Below are 17,500 nucleotides of genomic sequence, written 5' to 3' on the forward strand. Positions count from 1 at the left end.
GAACCTGCAACCTTACTGGTACGACAACTCTGCCTAGCCGGGGAGACCATAGTTCTACTGTCTTGAGTTATCCTCACCACTCCTTCATTTCTTGTTATTATCAATAATTGATGCATTTGTTTACCGTTTCAGTCTGCCAGAATGTGTCTACAATAGCACATCGCCCCTCCCCAACAACCTTGTAGTACCAAACCCAAGCCTCAGGATTGATGGGTTCTCCCACAGTGGCCAGGATTTTTAATGAGGACCTATCATGTCTGAGGAGATCAACAACATTAATTAAGGCATTACATAGCAAGTAGTAAATCAAACACAAAGATCAAGCTCAGCATTTAAAAAACTTTTTTTTAATAGCTTGAAAATCTAATGAAAAGATCAAGTTATCCTTATATTCACTTGAGTTGAATAAAGACAAGTGATCTAAATAAAATCTAGAGACGGACACAAAAAGAGTTGCAGGAATAACTGTTCACAGTGTGGAGAAAGTGTAGCTAAAGTTGATACATCAATCACAAATAAGGTAATTAAAAACATATTTTCTATCCCATGGCATCAGATAAATTTGCACCATAAAAATGCAAACCAAATCGTTATGATTATGAGATTCTTATAATATTTTGGGAAAATATATATTAAATTAAATAAAGACGGAATTTAATACTTTTAAGTATGATATTGTAAATAAAAAGGGTAGACAGTTACTTCCCCTCCAAAGTTTAAATTGAGCTTGAGAATTTTTGGGAGTCAGTAAATTTAATGCATTAAGCGTTTACTATAGTCAGAACCACATCAAACGTATCTTACTTGGTGACATATTCATCTCCATACTTCATCAGAGATCGAATGGCAGTGGGTGCAGTGTAAAACTTTGTCACTTTGTATTTAGCAACAACTTCCCAGAAACGACCAGCATCAGGATAGAAAGGAACCCCTTCAAACTGAAAAAAGGTCAAAAATTTTCTCTGTTGTTTTGTCTTTTCTATTTATTTTCCATATATTCAAACATTATCACCTGTGATGTTTATAACTTAGAAAGAAACAATTGTTATAGATCAACAATAATTTATTGTAAAATAAAATGGTTGGTGTAGGACACTTCTTTACAACAGAAATAGAAAAGGAAAAATAATGAGATACTCATTAAAATTTCGGTGTTAAGTTAATCTGCACTGTTGAATGTCAAAACTCGTTACCAAAAATACTATAGATCATATATCATCATTGAGAATAAAAATGAGGATTATCATGAGAAAAGAGGTGGGGGACATTGTGAAGACTGTCTTGGATTGGGCCTCGGAAAGAAAAGGACGGAAGTGGAGGGACAAATATATTTGCTAAAGGAATGAAATAAATTGATGTATTTGAGATATATCTTGAGGTAATCCAAAAGAAAATAAATTGTCATATATTTTATAATGATGCATTATATTAAAATATAGAAACAGACATAAGACATACACTTCTATGATGAAGAAGATGCAAAATAAAGTAAATTATTTACTAAGATGATGAAAAAAGTGGGAGGCTTTTGACTTCAAAAGAGCTGGAAGTAATTTCTTTATCTAATTCAAAATGCGAATGTAGGCATATACTCATGGGAGCAAGCAACTGGACCTCAAAAAGCCTGCAAGTCTACTTATGACCAGACATATAATCTGAAAAAGCCTGCAAGATTCACAGACTTCACCTCGTCTTTTGAAGTCTTGTTCTCAGCATCCAGTCTTCATAACAGTAGTCCACAATTGTTGTATGTTTAATCCAAAGGTTGTAATGGAGTAATTTGTTAAGTTTCTTGTCACAAAAAAAAAAAAATCAATCAAATCCAAATCGCAAAAAGCCGGCGACGTTTTTTTCGGTAACCCAATCAGCCAGCAGGCCGGCTGTAGCCGGCACTCTTGCACCCATGCATATACTTCAAACCATCAAGTTACCCAAACCTTTCAAGACCATAAAAATGTCTGTTACATGAAAAAATGAGTGGAAGTTTCATTTTTTCTATGAAATTGACTTTTGTGAAAAGAACAAAGACTTAAAAGAAAAAGTTGAAGTGAAATTTGGTGTTTGAGAGGTCAGACAGTGAAAGATACACATTTTCTCTTACAATGATTCCTGTCGCTCCATTGCAAAGGGGTCCATAGCAGACATAAGTGTGTCCAGTAATCCAGCCGACATCTGCTGTACACCAGTAAATGTCATCTGGGTGGAAATCAAAGGAATACTTGAAGGTGGTGGCGGCATACAGCATGTAGCCTCCAATTGTATGTAACACACCTTTTGGTTTACCTGTAGAGCCACTGTAAAGGAAAAACAGAAAAATTAGTGGTGAGTGGTGGGACTTAAATGCAAGGAAGGTATGGGAGGGGGGGAGAGAGAGAAAGAGAGAGAAAAGAAAAGAAAAATGAGAAGGAGAGGGAGAAAGAGAGAGAGAGAGAGAGAGAGAGAGAGAGAGAGAGAGAGAGAGAGAGAGAGAGAGAGAGAGAGAGAGAGAGAGAGAGAGAGAGAGAGAGAGAGAGGGAGAGAGAGAGAGAGAGAGAGAGAGAGAGAGAGAGGGATTATTTGTCTTTAGAGTTAAATATAATGCTTTTCAAATCTACCATCTTTTAACACTTTTATTTTTCTTCTTCTCTGTATAATATGACAACAAACAGCAAATTAGTTAGAATCAGTCGTAAGCAAGTAAAACGCTTTATGGTCAAAAGTTACCAAAGTTACCATCAGAAAACGAAGGAAAGAGAACAAGTAAATATAACAATAATGATAATACAAAAAAATTATCTGAAAGGATTGTGCAATAGACTCACGTCTTATCCAAAGGGTAGCAAGCAATTGCTATTGTCCATTTCATGTTATAGAAACCGGGATAAATTTTGGTTCTATGGGCTAAATGGCTCTGATGGACTACTAACACTAATTGTAAGGACCAAGTTACAGAGTCAAAAAACAAAACAAAAGGCTGTATATACTATGAATGAGGAAAGTAAATCAAACAAGGGCTTAATTTACAGTATACGTAAAATAAGATTAATGATCATTGAACACTTAAACTCTAGTCGTCAAACAGAATATATCGTTTACCTTCAGAAAGTGACTTAAGCACTGATGTCTATTTCTAAGTTAATTTGGAAATCATCATTCTTGGATGACAAGAAAAGCTAGTCTTTTAGAACCATAAAGCCCATGGAAACCTCAGTCTATCCCTGTTTCTATCTATTATAACATAAAACAGACAACAACCTTTGCTTGCTACCATTTATGTAGGATGCCTGTCTATTTTAAAAGCACCTCAACTCACACTGAGATCATAATAATTTTGCTTGTGAGACAAGAGCGCTAGAGACCATCTGAACTATTAAGACCCTCATTCAGTATACAACCATAATCCAAATGCTCATCTTGAATTGTGATATTTAGCTGCTAGAAGCTGTGGGCTGTAAAAAGTAATGAACAAAAATGAATATAACAGCTCCAAAAAAGAGCAAAATACAAAGCACAGAACGTTTCGGGTTCAAAACTCTTCTTCATCCAATAACAAAAAAACAGAAAATATATTAAAATATTCCTCTGCCATCTGTCTGAATTTTAAGCGATGTATTAATGTATTTATTGTTTCTAATATTGGCTAAAGAAGGGCTTTGAGCCCAAAACATCCAATTATTAGTCATTTGTTTTTATTCAAAGCTGTTATTTTGATTTTTGTTCCTAACATTTTGAATTGTGATCTAAGACCTTGTGTAAAGCATAAAGAGAGGATCTTCAGCATCCATCCATTCTGGTTCACATGTTTTAGAAGCCTCACACATCAGGTTATGCCACCACAGGTCCCGTCCTTCTACCCACTCGTACTGAAATTGAGTAAACAAATTCATGCGTGTAACACATAACCAAATGACAAATTGCCACTATTTTGAGGACAATAAAGATATTATTATTATTATTATTATTATTATTATTATTATTATTATTATTATTATTATTATTATTATTATTATTATTATTATTATCATTATTATCATTATTATCATTATTATCATTATCATTATTATCATCATTATTATTATTACTATTATTATTATTATTATTATTATTATTATTATTATTATTATTATTATTATTATTATTATTATTATTATTATTATTATTATTATTATTATTATCACTATTATTATTGTCATTATCATTATTATTATCATTATCATTATTATTGATATCATTATTATTATCATTATTATTATCATTATCATTATCATCATGCATCCTTGTAACCATTAATTGTTATCATAATGCTAACGGCACAATCACATTTTGGAAAGTATACTTGTCACATTGCATCCTGGGGAGAATGCGATGGGGGGGAGGGGGGGGGGGAAGGGTTCCACACTCCATATTGCAGTGATTGCCATTTATTTTATTTTGAAGGGTTTTTACACTGCTTTCATCACATTTAGGTCATTTCAGCACCAGTTAAAAGGGAAAAAATTGGAGAGTTAAAAAACTTCTAGAATTACAATTAAACCACCTGAGAAAAAGTAAGACAAAGGGAAATTGGTTCAAATAGGCAGCAGATATATATTCCAAGAGCATACAATCAATATACTTAGTTTGATATCACCTAAAAGTCTCATAATAATAATATTAGAATCATTGAGTCCTTCATTACCTGTAGTTTATCCGTAGGTCTGGCTCCAACGCTGCTGCACTCATTGCTGTTCCCATTCTTGTGTGGTCCATCATTGGCCTCGTGATGAGTCAAATGGCAGTACACCACACAATGTTTTAATGGCTGCCCTCTACATCAGAAAACGAAGGGAAGAGAACAAGTAAATATAACAATAATGATAACAATTAAAGTCAAATAGCATCAATTTATAGTTTAATCCTAACTACCAGCCTACCCGACGCTAAAATCACTTTAAAAGCTTTCAGTTATATAGTTATAATTCAAAGCAGTGCCCAGCCCTGATGAACCATAAACTTATTACTGGTTGGTCAAAAAGCTACACAACGATCTGACCACTTGTCTGAAGACATGAACCTGGTAGCATATCTTGCCTATAAACATTTATCTATAACCCTGCTGTCTTACATCCAATTTTAAAATAACTGCAGGATAGAAGTTAGACAATACATTTATGTGTGCCTGTATGTGCATGTGTGTGTGTGTGTGTGTGTGTACTTGTGTCTGTGTGTAATTATATTGGTATACACAACAAATGAAAACAGAGAAAAATCCATACTTTTCTTTACAAATATTCAAAGCTTTGTCCACAATCGATTTCAAATTCAAAAGCTTCGACCCTCTCCAAACACCATCTGCGGAAAACAAAAAAACAAAAATTAATCTGATTAGAATGATTTTTCAGGTGATAAACAATTTCATTCAAAATCCTTTATCTTGAAGTATAAACCTCACTTATAAAATAGTACATACACAGAAGAAAGCTTATGTCATTGCAGGATCGTTTGACAATGATAGGACATATCGAATTTATCTAATATATTTCTTGTTCATAACAGACACACAATTATGTATGTTTAAACAATCATTCATTGCACAAGCAGATGTTTATGAGTGTTAATCTACAGATAGGGTATCTACATATTATATGAGTGGCCAAAAAGTGAGCTTTATAGCCGTATTTAGTCATCATCCACATTAAAGAAACTAACCAAGAGTCAAAACTCAAAATATTCTCTATTTATACCCAGATATATAACTAATATGGATGTCCTGATAAGCAAAGGGACCTGGTTTGATTCTGGGGGTTTTTTTGTCCATCCAGCAAGTGATTGAGTAGCTAGGTCTGTTAGATAGGGGGAAAAGTACTTTGCAATAAAGAGACTAGCGTCCTACACTAAAGGTAACAAGCATTTACTACTGTCCATTTAATGCTACAGAAAACGGGATGAACTCCAGCTCCATGGGCCTTATGCCTCTGAAGAACTACATAACAAATATACATAACAAAGAAGACAATGAAAAGCTAGATGGGTTCTAGTCCAGATAATGAACATAAAATGGCAGGACTACGTAAGCAACAAAAAATGTATTTCAAAAAGCTAAAATGAGGACAATCAGAGATGAGGTTCTAATAAAGAGATCGAAATATAATCTGCCATATATTAAGAATAGAATCGGATAATGACGAGACACGACGCTTGTTGTGCAATATTATATTTTTTCTGACAAAGACAATGTTAACGGCCAAGTATTCATTTCACACCCGAGTATGGTGAGAGAATGTGAGTAAAGATCCTTTTCCAGGGACTGAACTATGCGCCCCTAAGAGTGGAACTCAAAACCTGGACCCTCCAATCTGAAGGCAAATGTCATACCACTAGACTACATAGCAACATAAGAGAGGCTTCTTTTTTTTTTTCAATCAGAGCCCAATTAATCGAAGCCTCCTGTTTCATTAATGAATTCTGTATTGATTTTAACACATTATCTAAATGATTGGATCACCAGCTGGTGCCATTTACAAAATATAATCAGGCCATTATTGTTTACTTCAGTACAAAAGTAAGCTGGTTTAAAGCATTAAAAGACCAGCTGAAATGAACTATCACATTGATAAATTGAACGTACTCATTATCCCTTCAATTTGATGGTATAATCTAAAGTCTTAGTCGTTGATATCTGAGGCAAACTTTACAGTTAATCATAATGACGATGATGTCGGTGACAATGATGATGAAGATGATGATAATTAATGACGATGGCGACGACGATGATGATGATGATGATGATGATGATGATGATGATGATGATGATGATCCTTCGTCTATTTAGCTAGCTAGCATACTAGTACTGTAACCTCCAAATTTGATACTCCTATTGGGATACAAACACGAGCTTAAAATGAAACAATGAAATTTACATGGCATAACAGACACACAAATGAATTTTTCTGATAACTCCATTACATCAATATTATTTCTTTACTCATACTGACAAATCCACTAAGCAGTATCATATTTTTCTATTGCCTCCTGCAACAGAGAGACTCTAAACCCATTCAGAATGATAACAGAAAAAAAAAATTAGATTTTGACCACAAATAATGCTTTTAAATAAATATTCAATATATATCATCTCACCTGAAGTAACGATAGCACAACAGTTTGCATCAATAATTCGGTCACTCAGAGATTCAGCAGAAAATCCTGCAAACTGAATAATAAACAAAATGGGAATTAGTCAATCATCATTGTGAGAACTCAGGACTCTTGAATGAGGAATTTATCCTTCTTTCCCTCTTTTCTTTTCGCTAAAAATAACTGCACCATAGCAATTCAATTCAATTCAATTCAATAAAAAAAATTTCCTTATTGTCAGATATCATACTGCATGTTACTCTTGGTACATAGGAGTAATAGCAAACAATAATAAGAATAAATAAATAAATATTAAATTGTTATGATTTATCTCCGACATTTAAATTATTAAGAAATAAATAAATTTTAAAAAGAAAACAAAGCATCAACACTGTTAAAAACACTACAGAACATTTACTCAAACACTCTTGCATTTTATCCGATTTCTGGCTCACTTAAGAATTCAAAATGCAATTCTATTCATTTAAACTATGAAAATTTACAAAGTCAAAAACAACAATCCAAGCTGAATCCCCACTCGACATCGCTCTACCTCATAAAGTTCATTACACATGCTGATGACTAATGAATCACTTTTTTTTCCCTCAATGCTTGATATATTGAACTCTGCAATGCTTATGATCTAAAACATTGAAGGTTTTTAAAAATGATAAAACAAATACAGGAAGTCAATATGAGAATCATGTATACAACAGGAAAAGAAAGAGAAAAGTGTTTGTTTTTTTTAATCAAAGATAAAATAATAGTAACAGAATTAAAATATTTAACAAGCTTTCCGTGAATTGAGTCCATTCAAACACCACAATCAACAAGGTCCGAGGACAATCAAGTTCTTGGTGGTGTGATTCATTGTGACCATTATTTTTAACAGATTAGGAATCAGGAATGTATAATGAGTAGGGTATACGTTCCCTCACTTTTATAGTGTAGAATTCTTTGTTCTCAAAAAATCCGAGTGTGTTGTGAGTATGTGTGTGTGTGTGGGTATGAGTGTGTATCATGGTGAAACTATCATGTGTGTGTGAAGATGGAGGAGAGAGGAGGGGAGAGGAGGGAAGAGAGAGAGAGAGAGAGAGAGAGAGAGAGAGAGAGAGAGAGAGAGAGAGAGAGGGAGTGAGGAGTGAGGGAGGAGAGAGAGAGAGAGAGGGAGAAGAAGAGAGAGAGGAAGTGAGTGAGTGAGAAGAGAGAGAGAGAAGAGGAGAAGAGAGAGAGAGAGAGAGAGAGAGAGAGAGAGAGAGAGAGAGAGAGAGAGAGAGAGAGAGAATGTATGTTTTGAGGGATTTTTTTGTTTTTTCGTTGGTTTGTTTGCTTTGGTTTGTTCAGTTTGATTTTTTTTTTTCATTAGGACCACGTAACTGTTATTCACTTGTTTAAACAGTAACATTTTTCCTCAAAGTCATTGGATAGGACAATGTATATCTACATATTATTGCTAAATGACATATGCAGCCTTTCAAATGCTTGTACAAGACTGTATTTTTGGACGAAGATGAAGCATTTGATTACCACAATAGAATGAACGGCTCCAATTCTGGCACAAGCAAGCATAGCAATTTCTAGCTCAACTATCATTGGCATATAGATGGCGACACGATCTCCTTTCTTCACACCTTCAATAAAAAATAGGAAACGCATAAAAGCAAAAAAAGCAAAATTAAATAATAATAATAATAATAATAATAATAATAATAATAATAAATAATAATAATAATAATAATAATAATAATAATAATAATAATAATAATAATAATAATAATAATAATAATAATAATAAATAAATAATAATAATAATAATAATAATAATAATAATAATAATAATAATAATAATAATAATAATAATAATAATAATAATAATAATATAAATAATGATAAAGATGATAATAATAACAATGACAATGATGATGAGAAGAAAAAAAAGAAGAAGAAGAAGAAGAAGAAGAAGAAGAAGAAGAAGAAGAAGAAGAAGAAGAAGAAGAAGAAGAAGAAGAAGAAGAAGAAGAAGAAGAAGAAGAAGAAGAAGAGAAGAAGAAGAAGAAGAAGAAGAAGAAGAAGAAGAAGAAGAAGAGAAGAAGAAGAAGAAGAAGAAGAAGAAGAAGAAGAAGAAGAAGAAGAAGAAGAAGAAGAAGAAGAAGAAGAAGAAGAAGAAGAAGAAGAAGAAGAAGAAGAAGTAGAAAAAGAAGAAGAAGAAAGCAAACAAATTGGTGCCCCATACATCAAATAAAATTCTCCTGAAAATTTAACATTTATTTGAACAACTTGTGTTCTAATTCTAAGGTACCATTGACACCACTCTAGTGCATTGCCTCTGATACCAAAAGCAACGCTGAAATCATAACGTAAAATGTCATGGTCTTTTGTATCGAAAGCAGAGGAGAGATCTAAGAGAGTTAACAAGCAACCATGTTCATTGTCAAAATAATTGATTATATCAATACGGACTTTTATTTTCGATAGAAAATGAAGATTTGAAACCTATAATTTTGAAGTTCATTCTGATCAAGTGTACTCTTTTTCAGTCGAGGTTTTACAATAACTTTCTTTGAAGTAGTTGGCACTATAGCAGAGCTGAGTTAGTTATCACTATTACTGTTATAATAGGCACCAAAACATGAATGCAGTTTTTAATTTTTTGGGATGGGGTCAAGTACACAGCATTTGGAAGTTCTCATTATAATTTATCATATTTCTATTGCTGGAAAAAAAATTCAAATGGTGAGACTACCTCGAAGGGTTCATGTTTGGGGTTTTCTTTCACATTTTGCGAAGTTGGAGCAATTTCCTTGATGGCATTGGTAATGTTTTTAATTTGCGCTTGTAGAGGAGCTGATTTGGAACGAGGTATACCTCTTTACAACTGATGATGTTTTTGAATTTAAAATTATAAAATTTCTTTTGGTATTCTTTATTTGTAGAAGTATTGTTTTTGATGGATTAATAAATTTCTTTATGACATTGAGATTAGCCCGCCTTTTGTCTTTTTCTACTTTTATTTTTATGCCCACAAAACCATTGGGCTACTTTCCTATCAGTGATGCGTCTCGTCTTTAAAGGCGTATGCTTGTCAATAAAGATCATTTGATATTATCTCTTTCTGTCACAACAGATAAATTATTTTCAATATCTAACTTAATCTATTATAGCTTTGTTTGGTTACTTAGTATAATGTCTACCATCTTAAAGGGAGAATAACATTTTGTAGGGTAAATGAAAATGAAGAGTCTGTAACAGCAAGGTCAACAACTTCAGTACATTTTATTGGGAAGTTAGGGTTAGGGTAAATGACCCATTCCAAAAGGGTTTAAAAAGTTGTAAATGTTAAAAAGTGCATAATAAAAAAACAGCAGTTTTTTGGGTTTTTTGTGATGCTCCCAAAAAGAATAATTCTAGTCCCTGTTACAGACATAGAAATCAAGCAGATATGAAAATCATGCAGTTTATTTTACCTGTCAGGTGCTCTTTTGTCTGAACATACAGGAAATATTAACCTGTTAACATACACTGACGAAGAAAATCATATCCTTTCTTTTCCTCAACTCTTTGATATGAACTGTGCATACTCAATTAAAAAAGAACATTTTTTAAACTCCCATAGCAACATGAAAAGAGACATAGAGGGTCACATAGTTATGGTTACCACTGTTCCTGATGACAGAGTGAGATGATAATTATGAAAGAATAGCATTCATACCAATTATCTATCACTATCAGTCTTAGAGCATGAAACAAGTTTGTCACTTATGAGAGGTCAATAATTGAAACGGTGACAATTATGGCAAAACTTTGGCCATGCATTGAATCCTTTAAAAACACATTATAATCTACTAAACTCAGGTGTGAATAATAACTTCAGGGAGTCAGGAATATTGAAAGCATGTTATATAAAAAGATAACCTCACAAACAACTTTTGTATGGTATGAATTGACTTACCAAGATCTTTCAAAACATTTGCAAACTGGCAGACTTTCTCCAGTAGTTGAGAATATGTAATCTTTCCATCGTCGCTTGGCTGATTGCCTTCCCTGTAAAGTAGGAATGAAGGTCACAATTTAATACACTTGCACTGTCAAAATTAATTGTATTATGCCATCTTATCCTAAACTTTTATGCCAACTTACGCAGTCTTTTTAGTATGTGAAATGCAACCATACAAATTTTTAAAAGGTGATATTACAGTTGTGGGCTTAACTTCATGTTTCTGATATAGCTGCAGGACTACCACATAGTATGGATTACAACTGTTGTCGTTTTGATTTTACCATATGGATGAAACATTGAATTTTAATGTTATTTAATAAGAAAAGAAACAGGTCTCGTTTGCATTTCCTTCATTTTGTTTTGTTTTGACTTTTTGTTTGTTTGTTTGAAATGTGGCAAAGATATGATATAAGGGTTTTCTGATAAAAGCGATCTATTAGTGGTGGAAGGGATGGTGATTTGGTGGTTGTTGTAGTGGTGGATGGTGATGTGGTGGTTGTTGTAGTGGTGGTGGTAGGGCTGGTTATGTGGTGGTAGTTGTATTAATGGTTGTAAGGATGGTGATGTGGTGGTTGTTATAGTAGTGGTGGTAGGGATGGTTATGTGGTGGTTGTTGTAGCAGTGGTGGTAGGGATGGTTATGTGGTGGTTGTGGTAGTGGTGTTAGGGATGGTGATGTGGTGGTGGTAGGATGGTGATTTGGTGGTTGTTGTAGTGGTGTTAGGGATGGTGATGTGTGGTTGTTGTATTAATGGTTGTAGGGATGGTGATATGGTGGTTGTTGTAGTAGTGGTGGTAGGGATGGTTATGTGGTGGTTGTAGTAGTGGTGGTACAGATGGTGCTGTGGTTGTTGTAATAGTGGTGGTCGGGATGGTGATACGGTGGTTGTTGTAATGGTGGTGGTAGGGATGCTGATGTGGTGGTTGATGTGGTGGTTGTTTTAGTGGTGGTGGTAGGGATGGTGATGTGGTGGTTGTTGTATCAATGGTTGTAGGGATGGTTATGTGGTGGTTGTTGTAGTGGTGTTAGGGACGGTGATGTGGTGGTTGTTGTAGTGGTGGTGGTAGGGATGGTGATGTGGTTGTTGTAGTAGTGGTGGTAGGGATGGTGCTGTGGTTGTTGTAATAGTGGTGGTCGGGATGGTGATACGTTGGTTGTTGTAATGGTGGTAGTAAGGATGGTGATGTGGTGGTGTTGTAGCAGTAGTAGTGGTAGGGATGGTGATGTGGTGGTTGTTGTTGTGGTGTTAGGGATTAAAAATTAAGCTTAAAATTGAGCTTTTATATAGCGCAATATTCACTAAATGTGCTCAAAGTGCTTTACAAGGGGTCCCTGGCCAACAGTAACATTTAATATGTAGGACAGTACATGGAGCCTGTTAGGCGATATTACAATTTTTTCGGACAGAGACAATGCTGTTAACAGCCAGGTACTCATTTTACACCAGAGTATGGTGAGAGAATATGAGTAAAGAGCCTTTTCCAAGGACTCAACTATGCACTGAGCGAGGCTCGAACCCAGGACCTTCCGATCCGAAAGCGAGTGTCATACCACTAGACCACATAGCCGCACAAAGATGGTGATGTGGTGGTTGTTGTAGTGGTGGTAGGGATGGTGATGTGGTGGCTGTTGCAATACTGGTAGTAGGGATAGTGATGTGGTGGTTGTTTGGTTGTTGTAGTAGTGATGGTAAGGATGGTGATGTGGTGGTTGTAGTAGTGGCAGTAGGAAGGGTGATGTGGTGGTTGTTGTAGTGGTGTTAGGGATGTATATTTTATTCTTATGAAAATCTGTTTTTGGAAGAGACTATTTATTTTCTCAAAAGTGCTGCAAACATGTAATTCCGATACCTACCAATAGTTTAATTCACAGTGCAGCTATGTGGTCTAGTGGTATGACAATGGCTTCCGGATCGGAAGGTCCTGGGTTCAAGCCTCGCATGTGCATAGTTGTCCTTGGAGAAGCTCTTTACTCACATTCCCTCACCGTACTCAGGTGTAAAATGAGTACCTGGCCGTCAACATCGTTGTCTTTGTCCGAAAAAAATTGTAATTTCGCCTAAAAGGCGTCATGTCCCATCCTACATGTTAAATATTGCTGTTGGCCAGGGACCCCTTGTAAAGCGCTTTGAGCGCGTTAAGTGGATATTGCACTATATAAAAGCTCAAGTTTAATTTAAGGTCACAAGACATCCAAGACATTTGGGAGATGTGAGACAGACATATCCGTCTTGGTGGCCTGATAGAGGTCAATGTGTTTCTTTCTTTGGAAACTAATTCAAGTGGTGAAACTATGTATATTTACTAATACTTTTTTTTTTAAGTGGGGCCTGAATTATCTTTATTATTATTATTATTATTATTATTATTATTATTATTATTATTATTATTATTATTATTATTATTATTATCCTCATTATTTTATTGCTGTTACTTAATTTCTCTTCTTGATAACAATATTAACAAAGTGGCTTTTTGGCTCTTAGTGAATAAAAAATGTAAATGGTTCAAAAATCTTACCAATAAAAGGCAACTTTGTCACCCAGTCCATTCTCGACGTGTCTGTCTAGTGCATTGTATGAAATATTGGTCTGTGCTCCTTCCATCCATTTGATGAAGATGGGACCTTTTTTTACATCAAAATTGTAACTGCAAAAAGGTCCTGTGTGACGCGATTTCCAAAAGAACTGATCAGCAATTTCTCCCCAAAATGTTTCAGGTTCCTTGACAGACAACTCATGTTTACGTTGATATTCTTGAAAACTCTTAACATGAGCCTCATCCTTCAATATTTGTGGTGGAGGATAAGTTTTAAGAAGATCTGTTTGGTGCAAATCATCGTCAACAGAGTCCGACATGGTTTTTTTACCACTTCAGTTTTTTACTTACTTCCTATTCCTCGATATACAACAAAAGCGCGACTCAGTTGTTCAACAGTGAACAGCGTCTTCACCTAGCGGAACGACCTGCTTCTACAACAAATGCAAAAGGACATAAAACATGCAGGTTTTCAAGCGTTGTTCAATCAATGAAAAGGCAATTGTATCTTATACCCCTTGGCACAAAAAATCTTTTTGTTGTTGATGACGCTTTATAAAGGGAGGTTACTAAAATAATATCCTAACTGTGCCGGCTGCTGAATTGCCAGTTTGCAAAGCTTTTCGTACATAGAGAGTCTAATATTTTTTATAAATTCTTGAAAAGAAAATTACAAAGACAGTGATATTTTTTCAATACATAGCTATTTGATAGATTTATAAATTCAAAAAATTTACTAGCAGTCTTTGATAAAGATAGTATGAGACTTTATGAATATTTTGTCTAAGTTGATTTGGCATTCTATATGGACTGGCTAAAAACTATCTGGCATTAATTTTCCCAGTTCCAATCACACATGGGGTCATATTATCTGAGGTTCCTCCTATTATTAAAAGCTGATTAAATACACAGATATATTTTGAACAATGCGTCTCTATGAGAGTAGTGATCATAATGCAGTTCTTAAAATAGAAAACTTGTAAGTCTATTGACCATTATTCATCCAACTTTAAATGAGAGTCGCAATGGCGTAGCGTGACTGATTGCAAGAAATGAGATGAAAAATTAATGCTCATGACGTTAAGTAGAATTTTGCTGATTACAACGAAGTGCAACTTACTCAAAATATTTTTATTTACAGTGGAATTTTAGCCTCCGCACATTTCTCTTTGTCTTTAAAAAATTGAATTCTCTCCGTTACACCAGCGCCATCATATTTAAAATTGCGTGTGTTATCAATTTATTCTGCACGTTAAAGTTTTTCTCATATTTAATTAAACGTCAAATAAATTTTATGAAGTGTTCAACAGGATTGTCAATTACCTACGAATTGATCTAAGGCCGATGAAAAATTGAAAACATCTTAAATTTCGGTTGTTTCATCGGTTTCAATGGAAATATAATGAGCATTTTCGATTATTGGTTTTAGATTATCAATGTAAACAGAGTACAAACAATCTAAAATTGTAAACTTTTGGCAATAGAGCAGTAAAGTTAGGTGCCCAAACGTAAACAATAACAAGTTGCTAGTGATTTCCGTTAGGGACCGGAATAATTTACGCACAATATAGGTCTCCCAATTTTGTAGTTTGAGTTGTAGGCAGGGCACTCACACCGGGCAGATTCACCCGCTCGCCACAGCCGAGTGTGTAGGCCATTGCTTTGCACGGCCCACACGCAGCTACACATCAAATTTACAAGCATGGATCACCGTAATCCCGGCATTGTGTTAGATGCAACTGCATTAATTAATTATGGTCTGTGTGTTGGGGTGGGGGGGGGGGGGGGTAGGTGGTCTATAAGAGAGTGCACAATGCCTTTGTACTTAGTTTCGCAACGTATTATGTTAAGAATGTCAAGTCTTCAAAGAGAAGTAAAGTAAAAGAGAGGTGAGGAATATAGATAGATGGAAGAGATCGAGGCAGACGTACAGACACGCCACACACACACACACACACACACACACGTGCGCACAGATAGATAGACAGAGAGAGAGAGAGAGAGAAGAGAGAGAGAGAGAGAGAGAGGAGAGAGAGAGAGAGAGAGAGATGATGTCGTGGTGGTTGTAGTACTAGTGGTAGTGATGAAGATGTGGTGGAGGTGGTTGTAGTAGTAGTGGTAATGATGATGATGTGGTGGTGGTGGTGGTTGTAGTAGTAGTGGTAACGATGATGATGTGGTGGTTGTTGGTTGTAGTAGTGGTGGTCGTGATGATGGTGTGGTGCTGGTTGTAGTTGCAGTGGTAGTAATGATGATGTGGTGGTTGTAGTATTAGGAGTAGTTGTAATCATGATGATATGGTGGTGGTGTAGTAGTTGTGGTAGTGATAATGATGTGGTGTTGGTGGTTGTAGTAGTAGTGGTAGTGATGAAGATGTGATGGTGGTGGTTATAGTAGTTGTGGTAACGATGATGATGTGGTGGTGGTGGTTGTAGTAGTTGTGGTCGTGATGATGATGTGGTGGTGGTGGTTGTAATAGCAGTGGTAGTGATGATGATGTGGTGGTGATGGGTAGTAGTAGTGGTAGTGATGATGAGGTGATGATTGTACTTGTAGTAGGAGTCGTGATGATGATAATGATGATGTGGTGGTGGTTGCAGTAGTGGTGGTAGTGATGATGATGTGGTAGTAGTAGTAGTAGTAGTAGTAGTAGTAGTAGTAGTAGTAGTAGTAGAAGTGCTGGTATGATGTGATGGTGGTTGTAGTTGTAGTAGTGGTAGTGATGATGATGTGGTGGTAGTGGCTGCAGTAGAAGTGGTAATGATGATGTCGTGGTGGTGGTTGTATTAGTAGTGGTAGTGATGATGATGATGTGGAGGTCGTGGTGGCGCTTGTAGTAGTGGTGGTAGTGATGATGTGGTGGTTATAGTAGTAGTGGTGACGATGATGTGGTGGTGGTGTTGGTGGTTGTAGTAGTAGTGATGATGATGTAGTGGTGGTGGTTGTAGTAGTAGTTGTAGTGATGATGATATGGTGGTGCTGTAGTAGTTGTGGTAGTGATAATGATGTGGTGTTGGTGGTTGTAGTAGTAGTGGTAGTGATGAAGATGTGATGGTGGTGGTTATAGTAGTAGTGGTAACGATGGTGATGTGGTGGTGGTGGTTGTAGTAGTTGTGGTCGTAATGATGATGTGGTGGTGGTTGTAGTAGTAGTAGTAGTAGTGATGATGATGTAGTGGCGGTGTTTGTAGAAGTTGTGATAAATATGATAATGTGGTGGTGGTGATTGTAGTAGCAACAAGATATGAAGTGAGTAGAAAAGTGCCAGAAGACAATAGAGAATAAAAAAATTTTTCGCGGCGGTGGTGGGGTTTGAACCTGCGACCTTATTGGTACGACAACTCCGCCTGGCAGGTGAGAGCGTGGCTCTACCGTGTGAGCTATCCACGAACACAAAAATATTCGTTTCAAACCCAAAGTCATTTCTAGATCCCTCTCTCACCCACTTCTTGAGATCGCCGATTCGTTCGCCACCATCGCGAAGTAATTTTGACCAGCAGTTAAGCTTAATAGCCAATATTCTCATCACAAACATATAACATAGAAACGATTGAGACATTGAGTATGCTCCGGTGTATGGGGTGAATTTTTAATTCAGAAAAGTGAGTGGAGCAGGCACTTATGTTGGTAACAACAAGATATGAAGTGAGTAGAAAAGTGCCAGAAGACAATAGAGAATAAAATTATTTTTTTTTCGCGGCGGTGGTGGGGTTTGAACCTGCGACCTTATTGGTACGACAACTCCGCCTGGCAGGTGAGAGCGTGGCTCTACCGTGTGAGCTATCCACGAACACAAAAATATTCGTTTCAAACCCAAAGTCATTTCTAGATCCCTCTCTCACCCACTTCTTGAGATCGCCGATTCGTTCGCC

General features: G+C 35.7%; 1 protein-coding gene across 2 annotated transcripts in view; it reads right to left on the reverse strand.

Annotated features, from left to right (window-relative positions):
* LOC144962614 (acetyl-coenzyme A synthetase, cytoplasmic-like) overlaps positions 1 to 17,500 on the reverse strand; it is a 33,586-nt gene that overhangs the window by 12,990 nt on the left and 3,096 nt on the right. Inside the window, exons 1-11 of one of the 2 annotated variants that reach the window (XM_078895704.1) lie at positions 15,194 to 15,278; positions 13,612 to 14,063; positions 11,045 to 11,136; positions 8,623 to 8,726; positions 7,099 to 7,171; positions 5,235 to 5,310; positions 4,658 to 4,787; positions 3,727 to 3,842; positions 2,102 to 2,294; positions 805 to 938; positions 125 to 257 (exon numbers count right to left, since the gene is read on the reverse strand). In XM_078895704.1, the coding sequence (XP_078751830.1) occupies positions 125 to 257; positions 805 to 938; positions 2,102 to 2,294; positions 3,727 to 3,842; positions 4,658 to 4,787; positions 5,235 to 5,310; positions 7,099 to 7,171; positions 8,623 to 8,726; positions 11,045 to 11,136; positions 13,612 to 13,949 (1,389 nt within the window). In that variant the 5' untranslated portion in view covers positions 13,950 to 14,063; positions 15,194 to 15,278. Of the gene's footprint in view, positions 1 to 124; positions 258 to 804; positions 939 to 2,101; positions 2,295 to 3,726; positions 3,843 to 4,657; positions 4,788 to 5,234; positions 5,311 to 7,098; positions 7,172 to 8,622; positions 8,727 to 11,044; positions 11,137 to 13,611; positions 14,064 to 15,193; positions 15,279 to 17,500 lie in introns of those variants that run through there. The other variant, XM_078895705.1, reaches the window with a different exon arrangement.

Source organism: Berghia stephanieae, chromosome 1 (assembly GCF_034508935.2).
Source record: "Berghia stephanieae isolate SIO BIC M18660-M18661 chromosome 1, UCSD_Bste_1.3, whole genome shotgun sequence".
In the NCBI taxonomy this organism is placed as follows: Eukaryota; Metazoa; Mollusca; class Gastropoda; order Nudibranchia; family Aeolidiidae; genus Berghia; species Berghia stephanieae.